Source organism: Camponotus vicinus, unplaced genomic scaffold (assembly GCF_025532165.1).
Source record: "Camponotus vicinus isolate PSW18456_S1 unplaced genomic scaffold, iyCamVici1.0 SCAF_7, whole genome shotgun sequence".
In the NCBI taxonomy this organism is placed as follows: Eukaryota; Metazoa; Arthropoda; class Insecta; order Hymenoptera; family Formicidae; genus Camponotus; species Camponotus vicinus.
Genome location: NW_028141979.1, coordinates 17,692,077 through 17,714,813, shown reverse-complemented (window position 1 = coordinate 17,714,813; position 22,737 = coordinate 17,692,077). Strand labels below are relative to the sequence as shown.

General features: G+C 34.1%; 1 protein-coding gene and 1 pseudogene across 2 annotated transcripts in view; one reads left to right on the top strand and one right to left on the bottom strand.

The window, feature by feature from the left end:
• Positions 1-373: 373 nt before the first annotated feature.
• Positions 374-22,737, top strand: part of LOC145974706 (uncharacterized) — a 138,482-nt gene continuing 116,118 nt past the window's right edge. Inside the window, exons 1-6 of one of the 2 annotated variants that reach the window (XM_083104714.1) lie at positions 374-922; positions 1,057-1,242; positions 1,538-1,663; positions 1,747-1,809; positions 1,967-2,193; positions 4,930-5,292. In XM_083104714.1, coding sequence (XP_082960840.1) covers positions 822-922; positions 1,057-1,242; positions 1,538-1,663; positions 1,747-1,809; positions 1,967-2,193; positions 4,930-4,934 — 708 coding nt within the window. In that variant the 5' untranslated portion in view covers positions 374-821 and the 3' untranslated portion in view covers positions 4,935-5,292. Of the gene's footprint in view, positions 923-1,056; positions 1,243-1,537; positions 1,664-1,746; positions 1,810-1,966; positions 2,194-4,929; positions 5,293-22,737 lie in introns of those variants that run through there. The other variant, XM_083104713.1, reaches the window with a different exon arrangement.
• Positions 11,402-22,712, bottom strand: LOC145974998 (uncharacterized; annotated as a pseudogene).

The following is a 22,737-nucleotide window of genomic DNA, read 5'->3' as shown; positions in this document are numbered from 1 at the left end:
TAAATACTGTGGAGCTGACGAACCACGGGGTCCTTATCCTTGTGGTATACAAACGAGCACACACACACACACACACACACACACACACGCCACAAGGAGGGTTTGGAGTCTTTAAATACTGTGGAGCTGACGAACCACGGGGTCCTTATCCTTGTGGTATACAAACGAGCACACACACACACACACCTAAATTAAATTGAAATTATGTGCAACCATTTTTTTTCAAAATAGCGGATAAATGAAAGCATACAAAACCGATAAATAAAGGTTCCCGCTTTGCTCCAGTGCGTGGCGTGAATCAGGTATCGCAGCCCAATGGGACGAAATGCATGTGAAAGTGTGGAGTATCACCACAGTATATACAGTAGCGCAACTCTCCCGATTTTGTGTAGCATAAAATGGAATGCGCATGCGCGAAGTCAGCGAGTATACCAGTACTGCCATCTGTACTTTCCTCTCACTCTCTCCTTTGATTTTCGCTCTCTCTCTTTCTCTTTCTTGGCGGTAAAATCACATCTGTGTTTAAATCACAGTTTAAATGCTCACTGATCTCAGTATTAAATGCCGGCATAAATATTTGTCAGCAAGAATTACGCGAGTGAAGTGAGAATACGTGATTAGAGGTGCAAATTAAGTGAGAAGTGGTGAAGTGGTGAAGTGGTGAAGTGAAAGAATTATTTGTGTGTAGAAGCTTTCCCGAAGAGGATAGTTAACCTATTTATTTATATAGGTTTTCAATTCTCTTGTTAGGAAATTTTTACACCTTGATCTTAGCTTCTTTTTCAGGTGCTGTTTGGTGATCCGGAAGGCCTAAGGGAAACATGGACAAGAAAACCAAACAATGGTGCGCAGTACCAGGATGTATGGGTTTCATCAACCTAGAAAAACGGCACTTTTTTAGATTTCCAAAGGAATATGACAGGTATGATAATGTTTTAATTATTATTTATAAAATATGTAATTTAATTATATATATATGTATATTTTCATATTTTTAAAGTAAATAATATGTACATATATACTTTTATATTTATGAATTTTCATTACACTTTACAGGTGGTTGAAATGGATACAGGCATCAAAAAGAATGGATTTGAAATTGAAAGGGCCAAAGTACGCATACCAAAATTGTACACTATGCCATTTGCATTTTGAGGACAAGTGGCTTATAAAAAAGGCTGTCATTCGATTACATCCAGATGCTGTACCTACCATATTTTTTGGTCCAGCTTTTCAAAAGGAGTAAGGTTTTACTTATATAATTTATATAATTGTTCTAAATATTTTATTTTTAATAATAACATTATTTTGTTATATTATGATAACTGTATGTATGTATATACATATATATATATATATATATATATATATATATATATATATATATGTATGTATATATATATATATATATATATATATATATATATATATATATATGTATGTATGTATGTATGTATGTATATATATATATATATATATATATATATATATATATAGAAAGAGAGAGAGAGTATTATAATATATATTGCTTTTATAGAAATACAGAAATAGAAGGAAGGACAAAAGGATCAAGTGTTACAACATTGGAGAAGCAACAAGAAGCAACAAGAAATGAAATAGAAGAAGTGGAAAAGACAGCAGCAGTACAAGAAGGAAGCAAAAGGTAATGATAATCAAAAACAATATTCTTGTTATTTCAAGTGAAAATAACATAATGTAATAATCCAATTGTATAAAATTTTTCAGTAATGTCCAAACAAAGGAAGTAGACATCCAAACAGAAGACCAAATAGATGACAAAGATAAACAGTAAGTTTTTCTTTATCATAAAATATTAGTTTTGCGATATACATACATATATATATATATATATATATATATATATATCACAAAGGATTTTTTGCCAAATTCTTTTTCTTCAATGTCTAATTTACATTACATATAAATACATTTGTGTATTTTGCAGAAGCACATCTAACACCATGCGTACGGGGAAGAAGAAATCATTGGATGATAGTCCTCGCAAAAGAAAACTACGTATGCAAGTTTTAAAATTGAAGAAGCAGAACAACAAGTTGCGGCAAATGGTTCGACGGCTTCGACTGAAAAAAGAAAAACAGAAGAAGAGCCAAACGGAAAATCAAGAAATCAACGAAGGAACCAGCGATGCCAACAATATTCTACGATTAGGTGGTAAGCCATTTTCGGGACATTTTGTACAATTATTGTCTGCGCAGATCAATGCTTTGACCAAAAACAAACGTGGAAGGAGATATGATTCCGATTTCAAGCAATTTGCATTATCATTATTTTTTTCAAGTCCGCGTACTTATAGAGAATTGCTGAAAAGTTTCGCTTTGCCTTCTGTTCGTTCTCTTCAATTATTTACACAATCTTGGAATATAGTACCTGGAATAAATGATAAAATTTTTGAAGTATTAAGTATAATAATGCAATCATTATCACCAATGGAAAGACATTGTGTATTGTGCGTTGATGAGATGAGTTTGAAAGCTCACTTATTTTATAATATATCGCAGGATGATATAATTGGCTTTCAAGATACAGGTATTGAAAAATCACATCAGCCTGCGAAAGGTGCTTTAGTCATAATGGCACGAAGCATTGCTGGAAATTGGAAATTTCCCGTTTGTTTTTGTTTTGTAGAAACATCATGTCAAAGTGTCGTTTTAAAAAATATTATATTTAATATTATTATTAAGTTGCGAAATTGTGGTGCTGTTGTGCATGCATTAATAACAGATATGGGATCTAATTTTATACAGTTATCCCGTGAATTAGGAATTTCGAGAGAAAATTCAACTTTTTTAGTTAATGAGGAGGAAGTAATTTATATTTTTGATACTCCTCATTTAATAAAAGCTACCCGTAATAATTTATTAAAATATAACTTTCAATTTGATAATAAAATTGCTTCATGGAGTCATGTAGTTGATTTTTATAACAAAGATTGTAAACAATGGATAAAAATGGCTCCTAATTTAACTAAATGTCATCTTGAACCGAATTCCTTTCAACGAATGAAAGTTAAATATGCTGTTCAAGTATTTAGTAATCGGGTAGCTGCAGGAATGTGCACGCAAATGTCTTATGGTTTTCTTTCAAATGAAGCACTTGGCACAATAGATTTTATTGAAAAATTAGATAAATTATTTGATATATTAAATTCATCTGCATTAAATAATCCAAAAGAATATGGAAAAGTTTTCACGGGTAGCGAAAAACAAATTAGATTCCTAAAAGAAATGTTAAATTTGTTTAAGCATATAAATATTATTAATACTAACGGTTCACATGCAACTGTAAAAATTAAATGTTTTGAATGCTGGCAGATTACAATTTCAAGTATAATTCAATTATGGAATACATTAAAACATTTAAATTTTCCTTATCTTCAAACACGAAGAATTAATCAAGATTGTGTCGAAAATTTCTTTGGTACTATTAGGCAACAAGGTGGTAATTCTTTGAATCCAACTCCAATTCAATTTGTACGTGCCTTTAAAAAATTACTTAGTATGAAATTTTTACAGCACTCAGAAAATCAAAATTGTGCTCAAGATAATGACCAAATGTTAACTTTCATTAAAAAAGCAAGTTGTGCTAATCATACTCCAAATTTTACTACATCTTTGCCATGTAAAATTTTAGATATCCCAAGTCATGATTATTACTCCATGGATCTGCCAGAAAAAAATGCATTTACATATGTATGTGGATTTTTAATTAAAAGATGTACAGAAATTCATTCATGTAATGCATGTATGGTATATGTAAATGAAAATAAGACTGTCTTAGGCGATACTGCTCTATATTGTTCTTTTCGAGCTTATTCTAGCGATGAAAATAATTTATACGGAAATTTACACATGCCAAGTAATAATTTCTGTTTTTATATACATCAATTAGAAGAATTATTTGTAAAAAATTTTGAAAATAATTGTTTTAAGAGAAATATTGGCAATTATCTTTTTCAGTTGGCACAGAATATAGTTTTTGAACCGCCATGCCCAGATTTTCCTACAATTTTTTTGATAAAATTATTTTTACGCATGCGTATTTATTTTACACTATCTCAACATAATAAAGCATGCAAAAGTATTAGTAGAAAGAATAGGAAACTTTTAAATGTTTCACATTTATAAATTTGTTATATTTAACTATATTCGAATCTATACAGTCTTATTTTTATGGTTAAAATTTATGTTGCTTGCGTTTTATATATTTATTTTGCTTATTAATTGCGTTTTATTATAATGTTAAGTTTGTTCATTAACATTCATTGTGTGTGATTTTAACTTTCAGCTTTTTTTAACATTGCATTAATATTGCATTTCAGAATTTTACATATTACATGTGCAGTTTCATATATATTTATGTACTTACATTTTTATAACTTCATGCCGTAATTTTTTCTGTCATTCTATCTTCTATTACATTAACTCTGTTATATTCTATTATTATATATATTATATATTATATATTCTATATATTACATATTTTATATATTCTATTATTGTATATATTATATTATATATTTTATTCTATTATTTGCATGAGCGTGATTTGCATGAGCGTGATTTGCATGAGCGTGATTTGCATGAGCGTGATTTTATTGCATGTTACTTATTTAATTTATTCTTTATATGAACTTATATGCTATTTGCATGTGTGTGTTTTATATTTTTTTGTATGTTTGCGTTATATTTCATTTGTTTATGTGTTATGTTATATAAAAAAATGTTTTATAATTAAATAAGTTTGTTTATTTTATATATTATATATTATATTATATATATATATATATATATATATATATATATAATCTTATATATATATATAATCTTATATTATTTTATAATAGTATTAAATTATTTACATACTTATAATGTTAAATTTTTTATTTAGGTTGAATATATTAGATTGACATCAAGACATTTATACACATGCGGATCGAAAATAGAAGAAGGCAATAAAATTATTTAAATTTGTATTATTAATATCATTAAGGTTTGATGTTTATATGACATATGTTATAATGTATTTCACACATTTGTATTTTAATTGAATGTAAAACACTTTCTTGTTTCTATTCTTCTACTCTCTCATTCTCTCTTTCTGATTCATGCTGAGGTGGATCGAGTAGCTGAGGTATGGTCAGATGATTGATTTGAGAGAGAAAAAGTTTAGTTTCAAGATTATTTCTGTTTGTGAAATAAATATTTTTAACGAAATACAACTGTTTATAAATAAATATATATTATTAACAAATATATATTTCTTGTTTTTTTATTCATTTTGCTCATAAATATATATATTTTATATAATAAAATTTAAGTGATTGTAGTCTTAATCTAAATGTTTTTTTTTTTTAACTTTAAGTTTTTGAATATATATATAGAATATATGTATGTACAATTAATATATAAATATATTAAAAATTATATATATAAGTATTAATATGTAAATATATTATAAATTATATATGAGTATTATGAGTATATATCTTTTCTGCTATCAGTTATATATGACATATAAAATGGTTAATTAATATTCACATCATGTCATAAATACTATTTTTTATATATATTTGCATTATATATTTTGTATTATATTTTTCACAATTTCTTTATGTACATATATTCAAGTTTTATTGAATTTAATTTATATTACATATTATAATGTGTTAGAAAGAGAACGAAAACCAAAGGAGAGAATGAGAGGAAAGTACAGATGGCAGTACTAGTATACTCGCTGACTTCGCGCATGCGCATTTTATTTTATGCTACACAAACTTCAAAGGTGCCGACAGGGAGTTGCGCTACTGTATATACTGTGGTATCACCTTTACAATGCTTTTTTATCGAGCTCGATACGATAATTATTCGCTGAGCTGCAAATTGAAGAAGAAAAAAGAGCGTTTTTAATTAAATTCGGAATAACTCAGCGAAAAATCATCGTATCGAGCTCGGTAAAAAAACATTTTAAAGATAACACTCCACACTTTCACGAGCATTTGGTCTCATTGGGCTGCGTTACCTGATTTACGCCGTGCACCGTCCCAAACTCGATCCTTTAATAATCAATTTTACATCCTTTCACTTCCTTATCCGCCATTTTGAAAACAATGGCTGAGCATAATTGCCACTTAAATATTCTTAAAGTGGACATTACAGCCTTCATTTTTTTTTTTAAACATATTTTTATCATCATTATTTACCAAGTTATGATCATTTAAAATTTGATGAAATTTTCTCAAATTTTAGGTGTACCGCTTTTTTTGCGGGTGAGTGTATTAATATTATATTATATACTATGCTGAGTTGCATGGGAACGCGCATACTTTTGTCTTACGACGTGCTTTGATATGGTGATGACGCCACATCTTTACTATAAAACCTCGTGCCGAGACCTCGTTGCCTCGTCACAAAGTTGTTGACAGTGCGCGAGTCGAGAAGTGCGTGTCAAAAAGTTAAATTAAAAAAATGGATCACATAAATATCCTGAGTGGAAGAGGAAATTTTTTTTAACCTATTGTGCATCGTGTTCTTCAAACTAACCTTCCTGTGGGACGTAAGTATCGTTTTTGTGAATATTTTGTGAAAAATTGTTAAAAATTTTGTATTTTTTAAATAAATATTTTTGATATAGTTCCAGGACGAAGTCCGGATACCAGGTTTTATTAACATAGAGCGTTGACAATGGGTGCGCATGGAAAGGCGAGAGGCGCGGCAGGACCTTACAGAAATGTGGGGCGACACCCCGGAGGGTCGATTAGACGATGAGGTGAATAGTTGGAAAAACACCGACATCTTTTATTTGCGACAGCTGTTCGCAGAAGAATCATGTAAGATCTTCGAAGAAGAAGAATAGTGGGACTTATGTAAGTATCATTTTTATATTAATTAAAATTTATTAAATAATTTAGACACTGATGAAATGTGTGTACTCTTCTGTTTCAGGAGCGGCCTCTCCCCAGCCCGGTGCATCGCCCCCGTAGCCTTCCAGAAGCGGCCTCCCCTTAGCTCGGCGCATCCCACCTCCCAGCGAAAACGACGACTCGTATAAATGAATCGTTCACACTACAGATGACTCCCCCTCCCGCGAAAACGACGACTCGTATAAATAAATTGTTCACACTACAGATGACCCCCCCCCCAGCCAGGCGCATCGCCCCCGTAGTCTTCCAGGAGCGGCCTCTCCCTTAGTCCGGCGCATCACCCCCTCCCCCTATATTAAATTTTAATTTTATATTATTAGACACACGCACACACACACAAATGTATTTACACACACACATTTAAATAAATTTTATATTTGTAATTTTAAAAAAGAATGTGATTATTTACGCACCTCTCCTTGCGTTCCCATCCCTTACGCTATCTCTCTCGCGCGTTAGTTGTAAGTCTCGCGATATCTTTGTTGCGTTCTCTCTTGCGCGATAGTTATAAGTATAGCGATATCGTTCTCTCTCGCACACGTTGTTCACGCGCTATTATCGTTCTCTCTTTCGTACGCGCTTAGAATAAGTAATCTCTCTCGCGCTATGACACAAAAATGTATAACAGATTTTTAATAAATTTTATATTTAGTATTGAAAAAAAATGTATTTATTTACGCGCCTCTCCTTGCGCTCCCATCCCTTGCGTCTCTCTCTCTCTTGCGCTAGTTGTAAGTATAGCGATATCGTTCTCTCTCGCACGCGTTGTCTTGTGCTATTATCGTTCTAAGTCTCGCGATATTATAGTTCTCTTTCGTATGCGTTCTCTTCGCGCTATCGTTCTCTCTCGCACACGTTGCTCTTGCAATATCGTTCTCTCTCGCACGCGTTGTCTTGTGCTATTATCGTTCTAAGTCTCGCGATATTATAGTTTTCTTTCGTATGCGTTCTCTTCGCGCTATCGTTCTCTCTCTTTCATATGCTCGTCGCTATCACTCATTCACTTACCTTTGCGTCGTCCTTCTCCCACGTTGACGTCATCCTTGTCGTACGTTGATGTCATCCTTGTCGCACTGTCCTCTTCACACACTTAGCGCTATCCTTTTCCCACACGTAGCGCTATCCTTCTCACACCACTGTATTCTTTCCGCGGATCCCCCTTCCCGCGCGGATCTCCTCGTCCATCGGTCGCGCCGCGGATCCCCCTTCCCCGCGCGGACCCCCCGTCCATCGGTCGCGCCGCGGATCCCCCTTCCCCGCGCGGACCCCCTCGTCCATCGGTCGTGCCGCGGATCCCCCCTCCCCGCACGGACCCCCTCGTCCATCGGTCGCGCCGCGGATCCCCCTTCCCCGCGCGTGACGTCACCCCCCCGCCGCGGTTCCCCCCTCGCACCTCACCCCCCCCCTCGGAGGACCTGCGTTAGAACCGGCACTGTCTCACTACTACTCATATATTTTTATTTTCTTTGAATGTGTATCTGGAATTTCTTCTGCAGCTCGCTTTTTATTTATGTAAATTGTAATTTTTTCATTATTGGAATAGATTGTGTTTTCTTTCTATATAAACGTATAAATAAATTAGTAATTGAAGGAAAATATATATATATATATATACAGGGTGCGCCAAAGTCTGGATACACCTAAATATCTCACAAACGGTGTATTTTAGAAAAAAATGTTTCAGGCAAAAGTTGTATGGTTTCAAGGGGGACATAAGGTGGTACCATTGGTTTGACCTTGAAGAGTCATTTGAAGGTCACGTGAGGGTCACTTCAATTTTTTTAAATGGAACACCCTATATATTTTTGCACACTCTTGTAGCTTATCTCGAGAGCTTTCCAAAACACTATCATTAAGTACCTTTTCGTTAAGTACTTTTTAAGTTATGAGGCTTGAAATAATTTCTTAATTTTACATAAACCGTAAAATATCTTGTAAAATATTCATTTTTCGATTATCTTACCTTAATACTTTTATGTAGAAAATAATGAGAGGAATCAATTAGTGTAAAGAAAACACATAGTTGTTTTTAAGAAAAAATATGGAATTGTTAATTGCAAATTACATATTTTTTCTTCATGTTTCATGTTTTCTACCGCATTCGCAATGCGAAGGTTTTAGCCGATCGTTCGTCTTATCTCGCGTCAATCACGCGCCACGCGCAAGTCGTTTGTTAGATGTCGCGTGTCGCGTTTCTGGCAACATAACTCTTGTGGTCCCGCAGTCTCCGCGGTCCGTCGCTTCGCGTCGAGTCATGTGTTGTTTGCATTCGCGTTTCTTTGAAAGTAATTTTTGGTATCGATAAATCAATAGTGAGTGAATAAGCAGTAAACTCGTTATCGTGTAATCTGTATTGTGTCAATCGAGTGTGAGACTAATAATCGAAAAAATTTCGATGTGTCGCGCATCTCTAGCAATCATAACCGTGCAGCAGATAACAACAATACATAGCATGAAGATTCGCTACGCTGCTACAAGGTGAGTGAGCAAGTGAGTAAGCAGGTGAGTGAGTGAGTGAGTGACCGAGAGAGTGTGAGCGAAAGACTGAATGAAAGAGTGTATGAGTGTTGCGTAAAAGAGAGAAAGAGAGCGAGAAAAAAGTGCGTGCGTGTGTATGAATGTCTGTCCCTCCTACCCTCCCTCTCTCTCTCTCTTTCTCTCTCTCTCTTACGCACACACTCCGCCATACACACATCGCGTGTAGCAATCAGCTGATTGCAACGTCGGACGGCCGGTGATCCGGAACAACTTTTCATTATTAAAATAACGTTATTTTAAGGAACACGTATTTCTGACGTAATTCTAAGACATTTTCTTCTTTACCAAAATTTTATTTAAAGCATAATTTTATGTTATAAGATAAAATAGTTAGCGACTCATGCGGTGATAATCACCCGTCGGGCGGTCAGCTGCGCCCGCGCTCGCGGCACGCCGCGCCGCTCCTGCCTGCCTTCTGTACCCGACGCGTGATTTACTAACTATTTTTGCTCATAATTCAAAAACTACGCTTCAAATCAAATTTTGGTAAAGGAAAAATTGTCTTAGAATGTCAGGAATACGTCATTTTAAAGACATAACGTTTTTCAGGATCGCCCTGTATATGTATATAAATTAATACCTAATCTTTTATCAGAATCAAAAACAGAAGGCAACCCTTGTATTGTTGAGGGTAAAAGAGATAAGAGCATTTCTTCTGCGGTAGTAAGTGGTTGTATTTTTGCAGTTCCTCCGCCAGTTTTAAACATTTCCATTTTGTTTTTGGATAATTTCTTCTTTAAATTCTTTTTCAAATCTTCGTATTTTGTTTTTACGCTTTTTTTTCCGAAAAGCTTCTCCACAGCGAGAATTTAATTCGTCAGTTATTGTCGACCAACATGCATCTTTGTCTCGCTATGTGGTACTATCAGTTTTTTTACATTCGATTATGTTTATATTTTTTTACGATTTCGATTAATGTAATAATTTCATTAACGGTAAAATTTACACTTCTACCTTCTTTATTAATGGATTCTTCCATTTTTAGTATAACTGCAGAAATGAAATGTTAAATTATTATTTATATATATTACATTATTTAAATATTTACCATAATACACAAATATATATGAATAAATATCCAACTTACATTTTTCTACGTATTTAATTTTTAATAATCTTTTATTATTTTATCAGATTCGTCAAGACACAATATCCAACATCACAATAATATTCAACAAATATTACAATAATACTAATATAACCTTACTTTTTAATGATCTGAAACTAGCATTATATGAATCGGAAGTGCATTTTCATACTTATCTGCAAGGTAATTACCAATAAATATTTTTATCATGGAACAACACGTTCAATAAAACTTGTCGGTAAACTGATAGGTATATTTTACTTGTAAGGTAGCTACCTATCAGTTAGTGTGATTTTGCCAAGAAGTTGGAACAACCGGCCCTAAATCGGCAAATAGTGCATATTACGCCTTACTCCCAGTGATAAAATCCAGAGACGTGCACAGAAACACAAAAATTATGCTATATAAAACATTAATACGTAGCGTAATTACGTATAGATGCAAAACATGGGCAATCACGCAAGGAATTGCGGACAGCCTGGATGCTTTCGAAAGGAAAATCTTACGTAGGATATTTGGACCAACACAGGAGGATGGGGTGTGGAGAATGAGATATAACCAAGAGTTATATGAACTATACGGAGCACCAAAACTATCTAAACATATAAGGATTATGCGGCTTCGCTGGGCCGGTCACGTGCAAAGGATGGAAAACACAAGGATGCCAAAGAAGATACTAACAACAAAAATATATGGAGGTCGTTCAAGATGGAGACCCAGGGTGAGATAGGAGGATGGCGTGGCCGATGATGCGAGGACTCTACTGGACGAGAGAAGTTGGAGGTGATGTGCGATGGACCGGGATGTCTGGAGAACTAAACTTCTGGAGGCCATGGCTCGAACTTGAGCTGTAGCGCCATTGGATTGGATTGGATTGGATAATTAATCAATACTTGGCATTCTATATTGGCCCATGCTTGGGGAATGATTGGGTGCCATTTACATAAGAAAACGCTACACTTTGCTACAGCGCCAATGCTTAGCCCGATATACAGTGACCAATGATTGCCCAATACTTGGCTTACTGTATTCGCCCATGCCTTGCGACCGAGCGGCCACAGCCTGACGACCGCGATGTCGCAGAGCAGCAGCGGCCGGGACCAAGCCGCGAACCGTGGGATGACATCGGGCAGAGACAGGAGCCACAGCCGTCCACCAGCCGAGGTTGAGTTATCGGGAGATCCTGAAATAAGAAATGTAAATAATATAAATAGTACACGCTTAAGTTTAGTTGGTAAGCGGATAGTGTATAGCGAGAAAAACGAAAACCAAAATGAAAACGCGTTAAAACAAAAACCTTCCAAAAATATATTTAGAAAGAAGTTAAGTAATCAAATATATATAATCATAGAGAATATACGTAGAACAATAAGCATTAGATCGATAAGTTGTCTAGTTGGTAAGATAGCGCGCGTACGCGTCACCCATGGAAATAATGATGATCGGAGGGCGACATTAGTTGAAATGCACGTGGTAAGATTAACGTAATGAATCTACATCGTCGAGTCCACGCAAAAGCGTATATTCTCGGTTATGAGATTAGAGCTAAGATAAACGCTGAAGCGCGTACCGCCGGACGAATCACGGGCATTTCAAAAGAAATTAAGGTCATCAACCGACAGGAGGATCGACGGGAGGATCGACGGGAACGTGCACGCGACCTGGGACAACATAGGACGCAGACGGGGCCAAACACGCGATGAACGACGTGTAGGAGGCGACGCGCGAGGGCGCACATAAGTGCGAATGCGCGTATATGTTAAAGGCGAGAACAGCAGTCGTAGACGCGATACGCGAACACCTGATCCGCGAACATGTACTTAAAAATGCTCGCGAAGCGCGTATAGGAAGAGGCGTCCTATGTAAAGTTAGAATAAAACGAATGACTAGATTAAATTGTAGAAAGATATTGAAATGTAAATATATAAACAAAACTAATAATGTAATAGGCTTAAGGAAAAACAAGACGGTCACAAGGTACATTACAAGTGCGGACCATGAAGAGTGCCGGTCACGAGGTACATCGCAAGCGCGGACCATGAAGAGTGCCGGTCACGGCGCCGCGACGCTATTGGGCGCGGGCGACAGAGTGGGGCGCGCAGCTCGGCGAAGGGTATAAAGCCGAGAGATGCGAGGACCAGAGAACCACTCGCGGAGTTACCGAACGTAGAGAAGCACGTGTCGAGGAAACCGTAGCGCAACGGGAAAGCATATTTTAGTGCGATATACTGTTAAAGCGTGATAGAGTGAAGGCGCGACGCTGTGACGCGACGAGCGAGCGCATAGACAGACAACGGAACTCGTGACGCTGGCGGAAAAGCGAGCGCGAACGTGTCCGAACAGTTCTGTTTTTTGTAAACCTTGTGTCCGTCGAAGTGATATTAGATGGACTAACAATAAAGTACATATATATAATATACATATATATATATAAACCTGAAAACTGAGTGAGTGCATTACTTACCTGTCATATCGAGCGGAGATATCCCGTTCCATACTCCCGCCGAAGGTGATTGCGAGCTGCGATCCTGCGATCCCACGCTGAGTGTTCCTTTAGGATATCCCAGCGGGTGCGGAAATCCGGACGGCCAGCTGCAACCTGAAACAGAAAGCGGGAGGGTTAGACGACGTATCAACCTCCTTGTCGTTTGGATGATAAAAATGACTGGCGACCGTGAAGGAAACATTGGTGAAACGGCCACAGCCTGTTTACCGGTAAGCTTCGCATGCAAATTCTTTTGCGAGACTATATCTTGTCCGGTCATAGCCTAACATTTTCGAATTTGCCAGAAAATTCTAGAAACTTGGCGGGTATAAAATAGCCAACGAAAGAAATCCTCTGCGCAGTCCGCAACCGCTCTAAATTCGTTGTCGCACAGCTTTTTTCGCAGCAATTTTGCAGCAATCGCTCGAGTTCGAAAACGTTTTTTATTACTTTGTTGCAGAAATAAATTATTATAAATATATATTTATAAAATAGTTTACTGAATATTTTTCGAATTGTAACGATGCGTCTAAAACGCATCACCCCAACAATTCCCGGCCATTCTACCGACCGGAAGCTGCCGCCCGACGACCACCCGTCGGGCAGGGGCAGGGGCGCAGTGCGTCCACAATTTTAAAAACCGTTAAAATTCGTCGACCGAATATCTCCGAGAAACGACGAACGGCCCCGACGATACGCCGGCCCCTTTCGGCAACCCCACCACCGCTCGGAAGGGTTGTACCGTCTGCGCCGACGCAAGCGAACCACCCCGTATAAAAGGGGCTGCCGTCAGCCAGAAAAGTCACTTCGTCTCACGCGGGTTTCGCAAGAGAACGATAACTCCGAATCCTCTCTCGCTAGTACAGCGCAGAGCCATCCAGAACCGTACCCGAGTCCCACAGATACCGAGAAAGGAGACGAAAAGGTGGAAGGCTATTCCACCCCATCGCTCTCAAAGGTATCTCCTAACTTACAAACCAGGCTGCCGATCGGACCGGAGGGAGAACTCCAGTTCCGCCGAGCGTTCTCGACCCGCCAGCCGATACCGTTCCTTCCACCGCCTGAGTATCTTAAAACGTCCCGGGGTGGAGAGAGAGCCGCCTCCGACGAGTGTTCTCGTGAAATACTCCCGTCCTCCCAAGTCAATCCATATCCGAGCATCTTCCACCGCGATCTTGGAAAACCAGGCGTATGCGACCCCCCCCCCCCCCCCCCGAAGAAGACTTGTTCAGCTCACACGTAAACATATCGGTAATAATACGAAAACCACAATCACACACAGCAAACCGATTCCGATTGATTGTCTGACGCGCGAATAAATTTGTAACAAAGTATCGCGCCGAACACACCGAACTGACGTCGATTAAATTGTCACGATTAATTGGCAAGCACGCAGATAAATTTATTATAAAAGATTCCGAACACAGCGAGCAAATTGTAATCACTTGTCACGCGTACGAATTTAAAGCCCGACGAACAGCTAACGGCCGTGCCAGACATCGCGACAAAAACCGTGCGTCAACACGCGCAAAAACAGAAAGCGGGAAACCCGTTACACATCGGAAACGCCGACAAAAACCCGAACGTCAATTTATAAAACCGAACATCGGTTAATAGTACTAGCAATTAATTCGAATATCGCATACACACACACACACACACACACACGCACACATACACACATCGCATACACACCAACTCACACATTGTAAAATACAATTACATCCAATAAATATACACGCACATTTCAGTAGATCCGTGACGTTTCTCTCTCTAACCTGACACAAGAACTCCTGATCCCGGCGAGCTATACCGCGACCGGAAACACAACGTTACAGAATTTTTATTAAAAATACATTAACATATAATAATTATATATAAGTATTCTTAATAAAAAGGGAAAATATTTCTAGTAAAATATATTTTGATAAATGTATATTTGTAAAAATGTATTAACGCAATGAAGCAATAAAAAAAATAATTTGGCTAAGTCGATCACCGTAAGAATGCTATTATTAGCCAAGTATTGGCATAATAGATTAGCCATTAATGGCAAAATATTGGCAAGATATATTGACCATTAATGGCCCATCATTAGTTATCATGTTTGGCCGTACATTGTTACCTATTGCTGGACCGAAGTTATTATATTCTAGAGAAGTCCCATTGCTGGACCAGTCATAGGCGCCATTATCGCGCCAATATTGGTGACTTGGCAACCAGTTTTGGGCCAGAATAGTTAGTAAAATTCTATATGGGTACTTTCTGTATTAATATCAACATGCTCATTAAATCCATCTCTGTTCGGTATTCATCTAAAACTTTGCATTGAATATACCATGTGCTTTTTGTATTCTTCCAAGAGCAAAAATCTTGAAATAAGAGAATTTTGAATGAATAATAGCACACTTATATTTATTCTTTTTGGATATTTTAAAGAAATAAATTTTGTTTTAATAATGTTGTTGCTAAAATTTGTTATTTATAAAAATACTCTATTTTACAAGTTTAGTCTTTTTTCCTCTTTTTTCAATAAATCGCGTTACTATAGAAAATTGTAATCAACTTTGTAATTTTTATAATTTAAATAAAATATATCAATTATATACTTACATCAAATAATAACAGAAATAGAGACATAATAAAATTTATAATAATAAATTATAATATACATATTTATAAATGTTAAATATTTATATAATAATTTATAATAAAAAAATTTTTTATAATAATTAATATATTAAATTTTTAATATATTTAATATATTAAATTTTTTATAATAATTAATATATTTTTTATAATTAAAACTTATATTAATTAATTTATTATATAATTATTAAATAATTTTTTGTTTTTTGTATCTATTTAAAATTTACATCTTACAGAAAGACTTTAAAAAATGTAATTAGAATCTCTAAATAAGTTCAGACATATATTACAAAACATACATTAAAAAAATATTGTTTTATAATTTTAAATTTGTTTAAATAAAGAAAATTATTATTTCTAAAAAATTTATTGGGTGTTCTTTAAAAAGATGTATATTTTTATATGATCTGTTTTGCGAAACGTAATATAAATATAAAATGGTTTTCATTAAAGTTTCAAAGAAACGTAAGATAAATATAAAATGGTTTTTATTAAAGAAAAATGATAACTTCAAATTCATTATGTTCGCGGGTGTAAGCGATTTGTCGCGACAGTGCAAGATTTGAACGAGCGCGACGGACAAGGACACGACAGTTTTCTAATCGCTAAAGAGACTTCACACGACACGTAATTTTTTTGTATTTTTTGAGTTTTATTTTTAACACCACACAATTAAATAAAGGAAAGATATACAGTACCCTCCATAAGTATGGAAACACTCTATAAAGGTATACAATATAAAGAAAATAACTTTAATTTCTTCAATATTTGCCGGATGTTATATCCTTCTTCTTGTAAAATAATAATCTTGACTCACAATTTATATGGAATCTGGCACGTCGGAGCCATTTTTAATGATTGTAGTAATTTTTGTTACTTTTACAGAAACTAAAATCAAACTGCACTTAAATAAGTTCTTATTACTCTGATGTATGTTTCTAATGCACGTAAACATTACAGGCATTCCACTACAGCATCTGATATGCTGTAGTAGCACTAATTGGCAGAACAAATCAACGCGCGAAATTTAACTCCGAGCAGTTCGGTGCCGCGTAATAATTATTCGGTATATTTTCGGTATAAACAGGCGTCATATCATCATTTAAACGTCTTGCAATATATTCATATGAAAAATCTGCACAGCTTGCTGCCATGCGATTGTTTATCTGTAAAATGCAATGTGTTTTCAAACTTGTGGAGGGTAGTGTATATAATATGTACAAATTTTCAGGACTGAAAATTTAACGACGACGAGATAAGTCCGAAGACGAATATAGCGGCGTAACTGAGCGGTTTTACCAATAAGAGCGAGCGGTTTTACTAAGAGCGGTTTTACGTGCGGAAAATTCTGCGAACTGCGAAGTGTCCACATGCGGTGCCCGTTTTATAGTGAGCAAATTTTGGGGCTCTTTGCGACGTGGGCCAATAAGTTTGATATTTTAGCGGTGACCTCAGGGCGTAAATTTTTATTTCTTGGGTGCAATTTCACTTTACGTTAGTCGACGTTGTCAGATGTGGTGATTGACTTCTAGTATGCATTTTTCCGTGTGACAAATTTTGTCGTAACGATACAACGTAATCAATACGAATGCACATTAGTATATACGAGCTACATGAATCAACTGTTCATGATCGTTGTAAGAAATCAGGGTTCTGACTTTTATGACAGAAATGTAATAACTTTCGACGAAAATGTAAACATAATAATTTTCCTTCTCTGATTATTTGTCAGTACTCAATCACATCTAAAACACACACAACGCTCACACACACACAATGTTGATAAACGTAAAATAAAATCACACTCTTATTCTCGACGCAATTTTCTATTTAAATATATCATTAATTTTTGTAGGTAAGACAACTATTTTACACAATTTTTTTTAATACAGCAATTTTTTATTAAAAATAATTTTTTATAAAATAGTTTTATACAATAATTTTTTACTGGGATGACTCGACTTCTTTTTTTTTACCTTTTTCTGAAAAGGTAATTTTTTTAGGATATCACTAATTTTTGTAAACAATTAAAAAAAATATTTTGCATATTAACTTTGTCTAATGTAACATTTTTGTAGTTTAAATAATACTATGTGTGTTTAAATAATACTTGTGTATAGAACAGTTTTTTACAATACTAGACAACGCAAAGCGCGCGCTTCGCACGCGCCATTTATTCCCTTTCATTATACATTTCTCACTGTCACACAAACTGTCAAAATTTGTAATAATCGCAAATCAACACAAATGACAGCTGCTCACAACACGAATTGAGCGCAATAAAAGAACCAATCAGCATCGCGGAAAAGAGGCAACAATACACTTCGAGACTTTCGAGTATCGACATAACTTGCCATTTTTAGAATAGGAATATAAAGTTTTTTTACATTTTAATACTGACACATGATTAACTTTTTTTTACTTTTTAAAATAGTAATTTTTTAGAATAAATATCCAAAAAAATAAGCAAAAAATCCGCCATCAGCCCCGTCATTTCATTAAAATATGACGATCTTCTTTGCTGAATGTATATCCAGATCCTTTAAACATTTCTTTTACTTTTCTATTTCATTTTCTTCTACTTTTACTTTAAAAATAATGAATAATTATAAATCAATGTTATTAATTATTCATAAATAATATGGAATATGAAGTATTGTTCACAAAATTGCTTATATATTATGAAACATCCTTTTATTAATTGATCCGAGTACAATTATTATATTATAAATGATTAAATATTAATCAAATTTGATGTTATAAAAAATGTATTTTAATTCTTTTGCTGAAGAATTTTTGTAAGTTTTGTTTTATAGAAAACTTTTTTAACTATTTTTGTTTGTCACATCATCGAATTACATATTATTTATTTAGCTATTTTCCGTAAAAAAAGTAAATAAACATCTTTAGCACCTCTAGGCCACTGCTTCTTTTTAATTTGAGCATCATTAGCCTCAATCCAAATATTAGATGTTCCTTCTTTGCACATACTTGTATAATGACCTTCATCAATACTTGAGTCATGATAAAATACAGCATTCATCACTTTATACAATTGCTTATCTATTGATACTTTACTCGTTGGAATAGCGCATAAATTTAAATTGTGTATTACTTTCATTAATTTATCATTCTGTAATGAAAACAGTAAATGAATAACAACTATCTCTTTTGTTAATATGATTTCCCTTTTTAATAATATATTATTTTTTTCAGTACAATAATCACAACATTCGTTATGCAATTGATACCAACGTGAAAATGTAATATTTAATAAATTCTTTTTCAAATTATTAATAGAAATAGAAATAATAATATTACCAACAATAGTTTTTGTATCACCACAAGTTTTGCATCGTCTTATAGAAGTTATTTGATGTCTCACTAGAGTTTTTATACAATCATATTTTTCGCAAAGAGCTATAAAAAAATCTGATGCATTTCGTTTTAGAGAACTTGAACAATATTCTCCTAAACATTGTCGTATTGCATTGTCGTATTTAGATCATGCATTCCATTTTCATATCGATGCATTAACATACATAAAACATCTGATTTTTCACAATAAAGCAATTGCTGCCTAATAGCATTTAAGTTCAATATACATTGCACTACTGCGTTTGCATAACATGAAACCTTATCTATATTTTGGAAACCATGTATAATCCAACCAGTATTTCGCTGTATTTCATCTGATTTTTGAATAGAAGTAATTATTTTTGGTAACGCCCACAAAATATCTTTCACTTTGTGATTAGCGTCTTTTGAATATTTAATTATTTCTTTTGTTTCTGATTTATGTATTCGTCTTAGTCTATTATATTCGATAATAGCTTTTTCGCTAGCTGTTATCGATGACGGATCATAATTAATTAAATACAAACCATCTAAAGATGTTACTCGTGACAATGCAACATAAACTTGACCACAATTAAATATAGAGTTACCGATGTCCATAATAGCATTTTGCAAGCTTAATCCTTGGCTTTTATGAATTTACCATAACTCAAAGATAATGGAAATTGTTTTCTGGTAACATACGCTCTATCCATCACTTCAAATTTAACACTTACTTTTTCAATTAAATATTCTGAACCTGATGGTAAAAGAAGTTTGATCTTTTCTACGTTATTAGTAAATGTATCTTGTACAACTGAAATTACTTTAGCAATTGTACTATTTACAAGACCCAAACTAGCATCAATATTACGCCGTATCATAACTTTTGCTCCAATTTTAATTGTGATTTGTCTTGAAAGCCCAGCTGTTCTCGAATTATCATCATCATTATTTGATAAAACTTTTAATACTTTCTTTTTTACATATGGAATACAGTCAATTATATCTTCAGCAATTAATAATATTTCTTTAGAAATGCGGCTTAACATTGCATCATTGAGGACATCACACATATGACAAGTAGGCAGCAAACAAACGATGTCCGATGGCAAATTATTAATAAAATTACATAATTCGTCTAATCTGGATTCAAAGGAATCACATTTGAAAGAAATTTTTCTATTTTCAAGAATCTTATGATCAGATTTTATTAATAAGCCGATACGAATTCTCGACAATAACTGATGATAAGAGTCATCTCCTTGCTGGCGCATATTGATTGTTAATACATCGTAGTCAAATAATGTAGTCCATAAATTAACAGCATTTAAGGAAGTAAGGTATTTAGCAATTTTTTCATTTGATAAGTGTATAAAGATAGGATCTTCATGTACAGGAGGTAGTTGAAGCAAATCTCCGAATAAAAGAATGTGTTTTTTGACCAAACCATCCATCATCACAATCACTAGTGTCAAATATTTCAGACAACCAAAAATGTATATACATTAACATCAAATTAGATATCATTGATTCTTCATCAATTACAAAAAGAATAACATTTTTAAGATCTGCTCGTAAAAGTTTTAATACATGATCAGATAGTTGTTTATACTTAGGAGTATGACCATGTTCAACAGGTAATTGAAGCAATCTATGAACTGTCAAACCATCTACAGGGTGACCCATTTTAACTTAGGCAGCCAAATAACTCGAAAAATAAGCAAGATAGAGAAAAATGTTTTAGACAAAAGTTGTATGGTTTCGAGGGGGCCATAAGATGGTATCATTGGTTTGACCTTGAAGAGTCATTTGAAGGTCACGTGAAGGTCACTTCAATTTTTTTAAATGGAATACCCTATATATTTTTGTACATTCTTGTAGCTTATTTCGAGAGCTTTCCAAAACACTATAATTAAGTACCTTTCCGTTAAGTACTTTTTGAGTTATGATGCTTGAAATAATTTCTTAATTTTATATAAACCGTAAAATATCTTGTAAAATATTCATTTTTCGATTATCTTACCTTAATACTTTTATGTACAAAATAATGAGAGGAATCAATTGGTGTAAAGAAAACACATAGTTGTTCTTAAGAAAAAATATGGAATTGTTAATTGCAAATTACATATTTTTTCTTCGAAACAACTATGTGTTTTCTTTACACCAATTGATTCCTCTCATTATTTTGTACATAAAACTATTAAGGTAAGGTAATCGAAAAATGAATATTTTACAAGATATTTTACGGTTTATGTAAAATTAAGAAATTATTTCAAGCCTCATAACTCAAAAAGTACTTAACGAAAATGTACTTAATTATAGTGTTTTGGAAAGCTCTCGAGATGAGCTACAAGAATGTACAAAAATATATAGGATGTTCCATTTAAAAAAATTGAAGTGACCTTCACGTGACCTTCAAATGACTCTTCAAGGTCAAACCAATGATACCATCTTATGGCCCCCTCGAAACCATACAACTTTTGTCTAAAACATTTTTCTCTATCTTGCTTATTTTTCGAGTTATTTGGCTGCCTAAGTTAAAATGGGTCACCCTGTATATTAAATGCTGCTATACCAGTAGGTGCTGCTACAGCAATATCTTTGTTGAGATTTTGTTTTATCCAACATTTAATAGTTTTGATTAAAAACTTTTTCAGTACCACCTTCTCCGCTAACATATAATCGTAATATTAATTCATCTGACTCTACAGTATTGATAACTCTATCAAATACTCGTTTTTGATCCACATTTAATTTTGCTATCATTTCAGATACATCAATTTCTCGAATTCCTAACCAAAATCTTTAAAATCTTGCATTGCTTCACCAGCTTCTATATTTTGTATACCTATTGGATTTTCAGGATTATCTTGAGATTGTTGTTTTTGTAAGTCGTCATCCAGATATTCCTGAACTAATTGTTTTGCAGTTTCAAATGCTTTTTGCAATTCTTCTAATCTTTCATGATATTGTAATGCTTCAACATGATGCAATTTTATTTTGTGAATCGATTCGGCATAAGTGTCGCATCCGTTTCTAAGATCCTCTAATTTTCTCCATGGTTGAAACATAAGTAATAACGAAAAGAAATACTTTTCCGGTTGTGCATTAACATTATATTTATAATGATTAATAAGATGTCCACGCTGTCGCCGTTTAAGATAATAATCACCATCTACTTCATAATATTCAGTATTCTTACTTTTTGGTTTCATCTTCGAAATATCATACCACTGTGCAAATTCATAAAGAGATATTTTTTCTAATTCGCTTGGTCTACGTGGATAATGATTATCTATCAAAGATGGATAAAATATATCTGGGGATTCAGCATCAAGAGCTTCAATTTCCTTGCGATTTTTTAATTTTCTATGTCGTATCTGATTAACATCTAACCATGTAATAGTCGTATTTCGATCAGTTCCGTATAAAGAAATACCTAGCAATGTGTCAGCAGCTTCAAGAGCACCACATTCTCTATTATTTGTAAATCGCAAAGCAATATTCCAAAGATGACTTGCTAATGACTTATTTTTACTATTTTTACTATTAAGAATAGAATCAGACAATTCACTTTTTCCCGCCTTATTTATATATTTAGTAACGTACCAAGTAAGTAATGATGATTTTTCACCAATAAATTGTATATCCATATTACCTTCCCATGCAGTAAGAAGA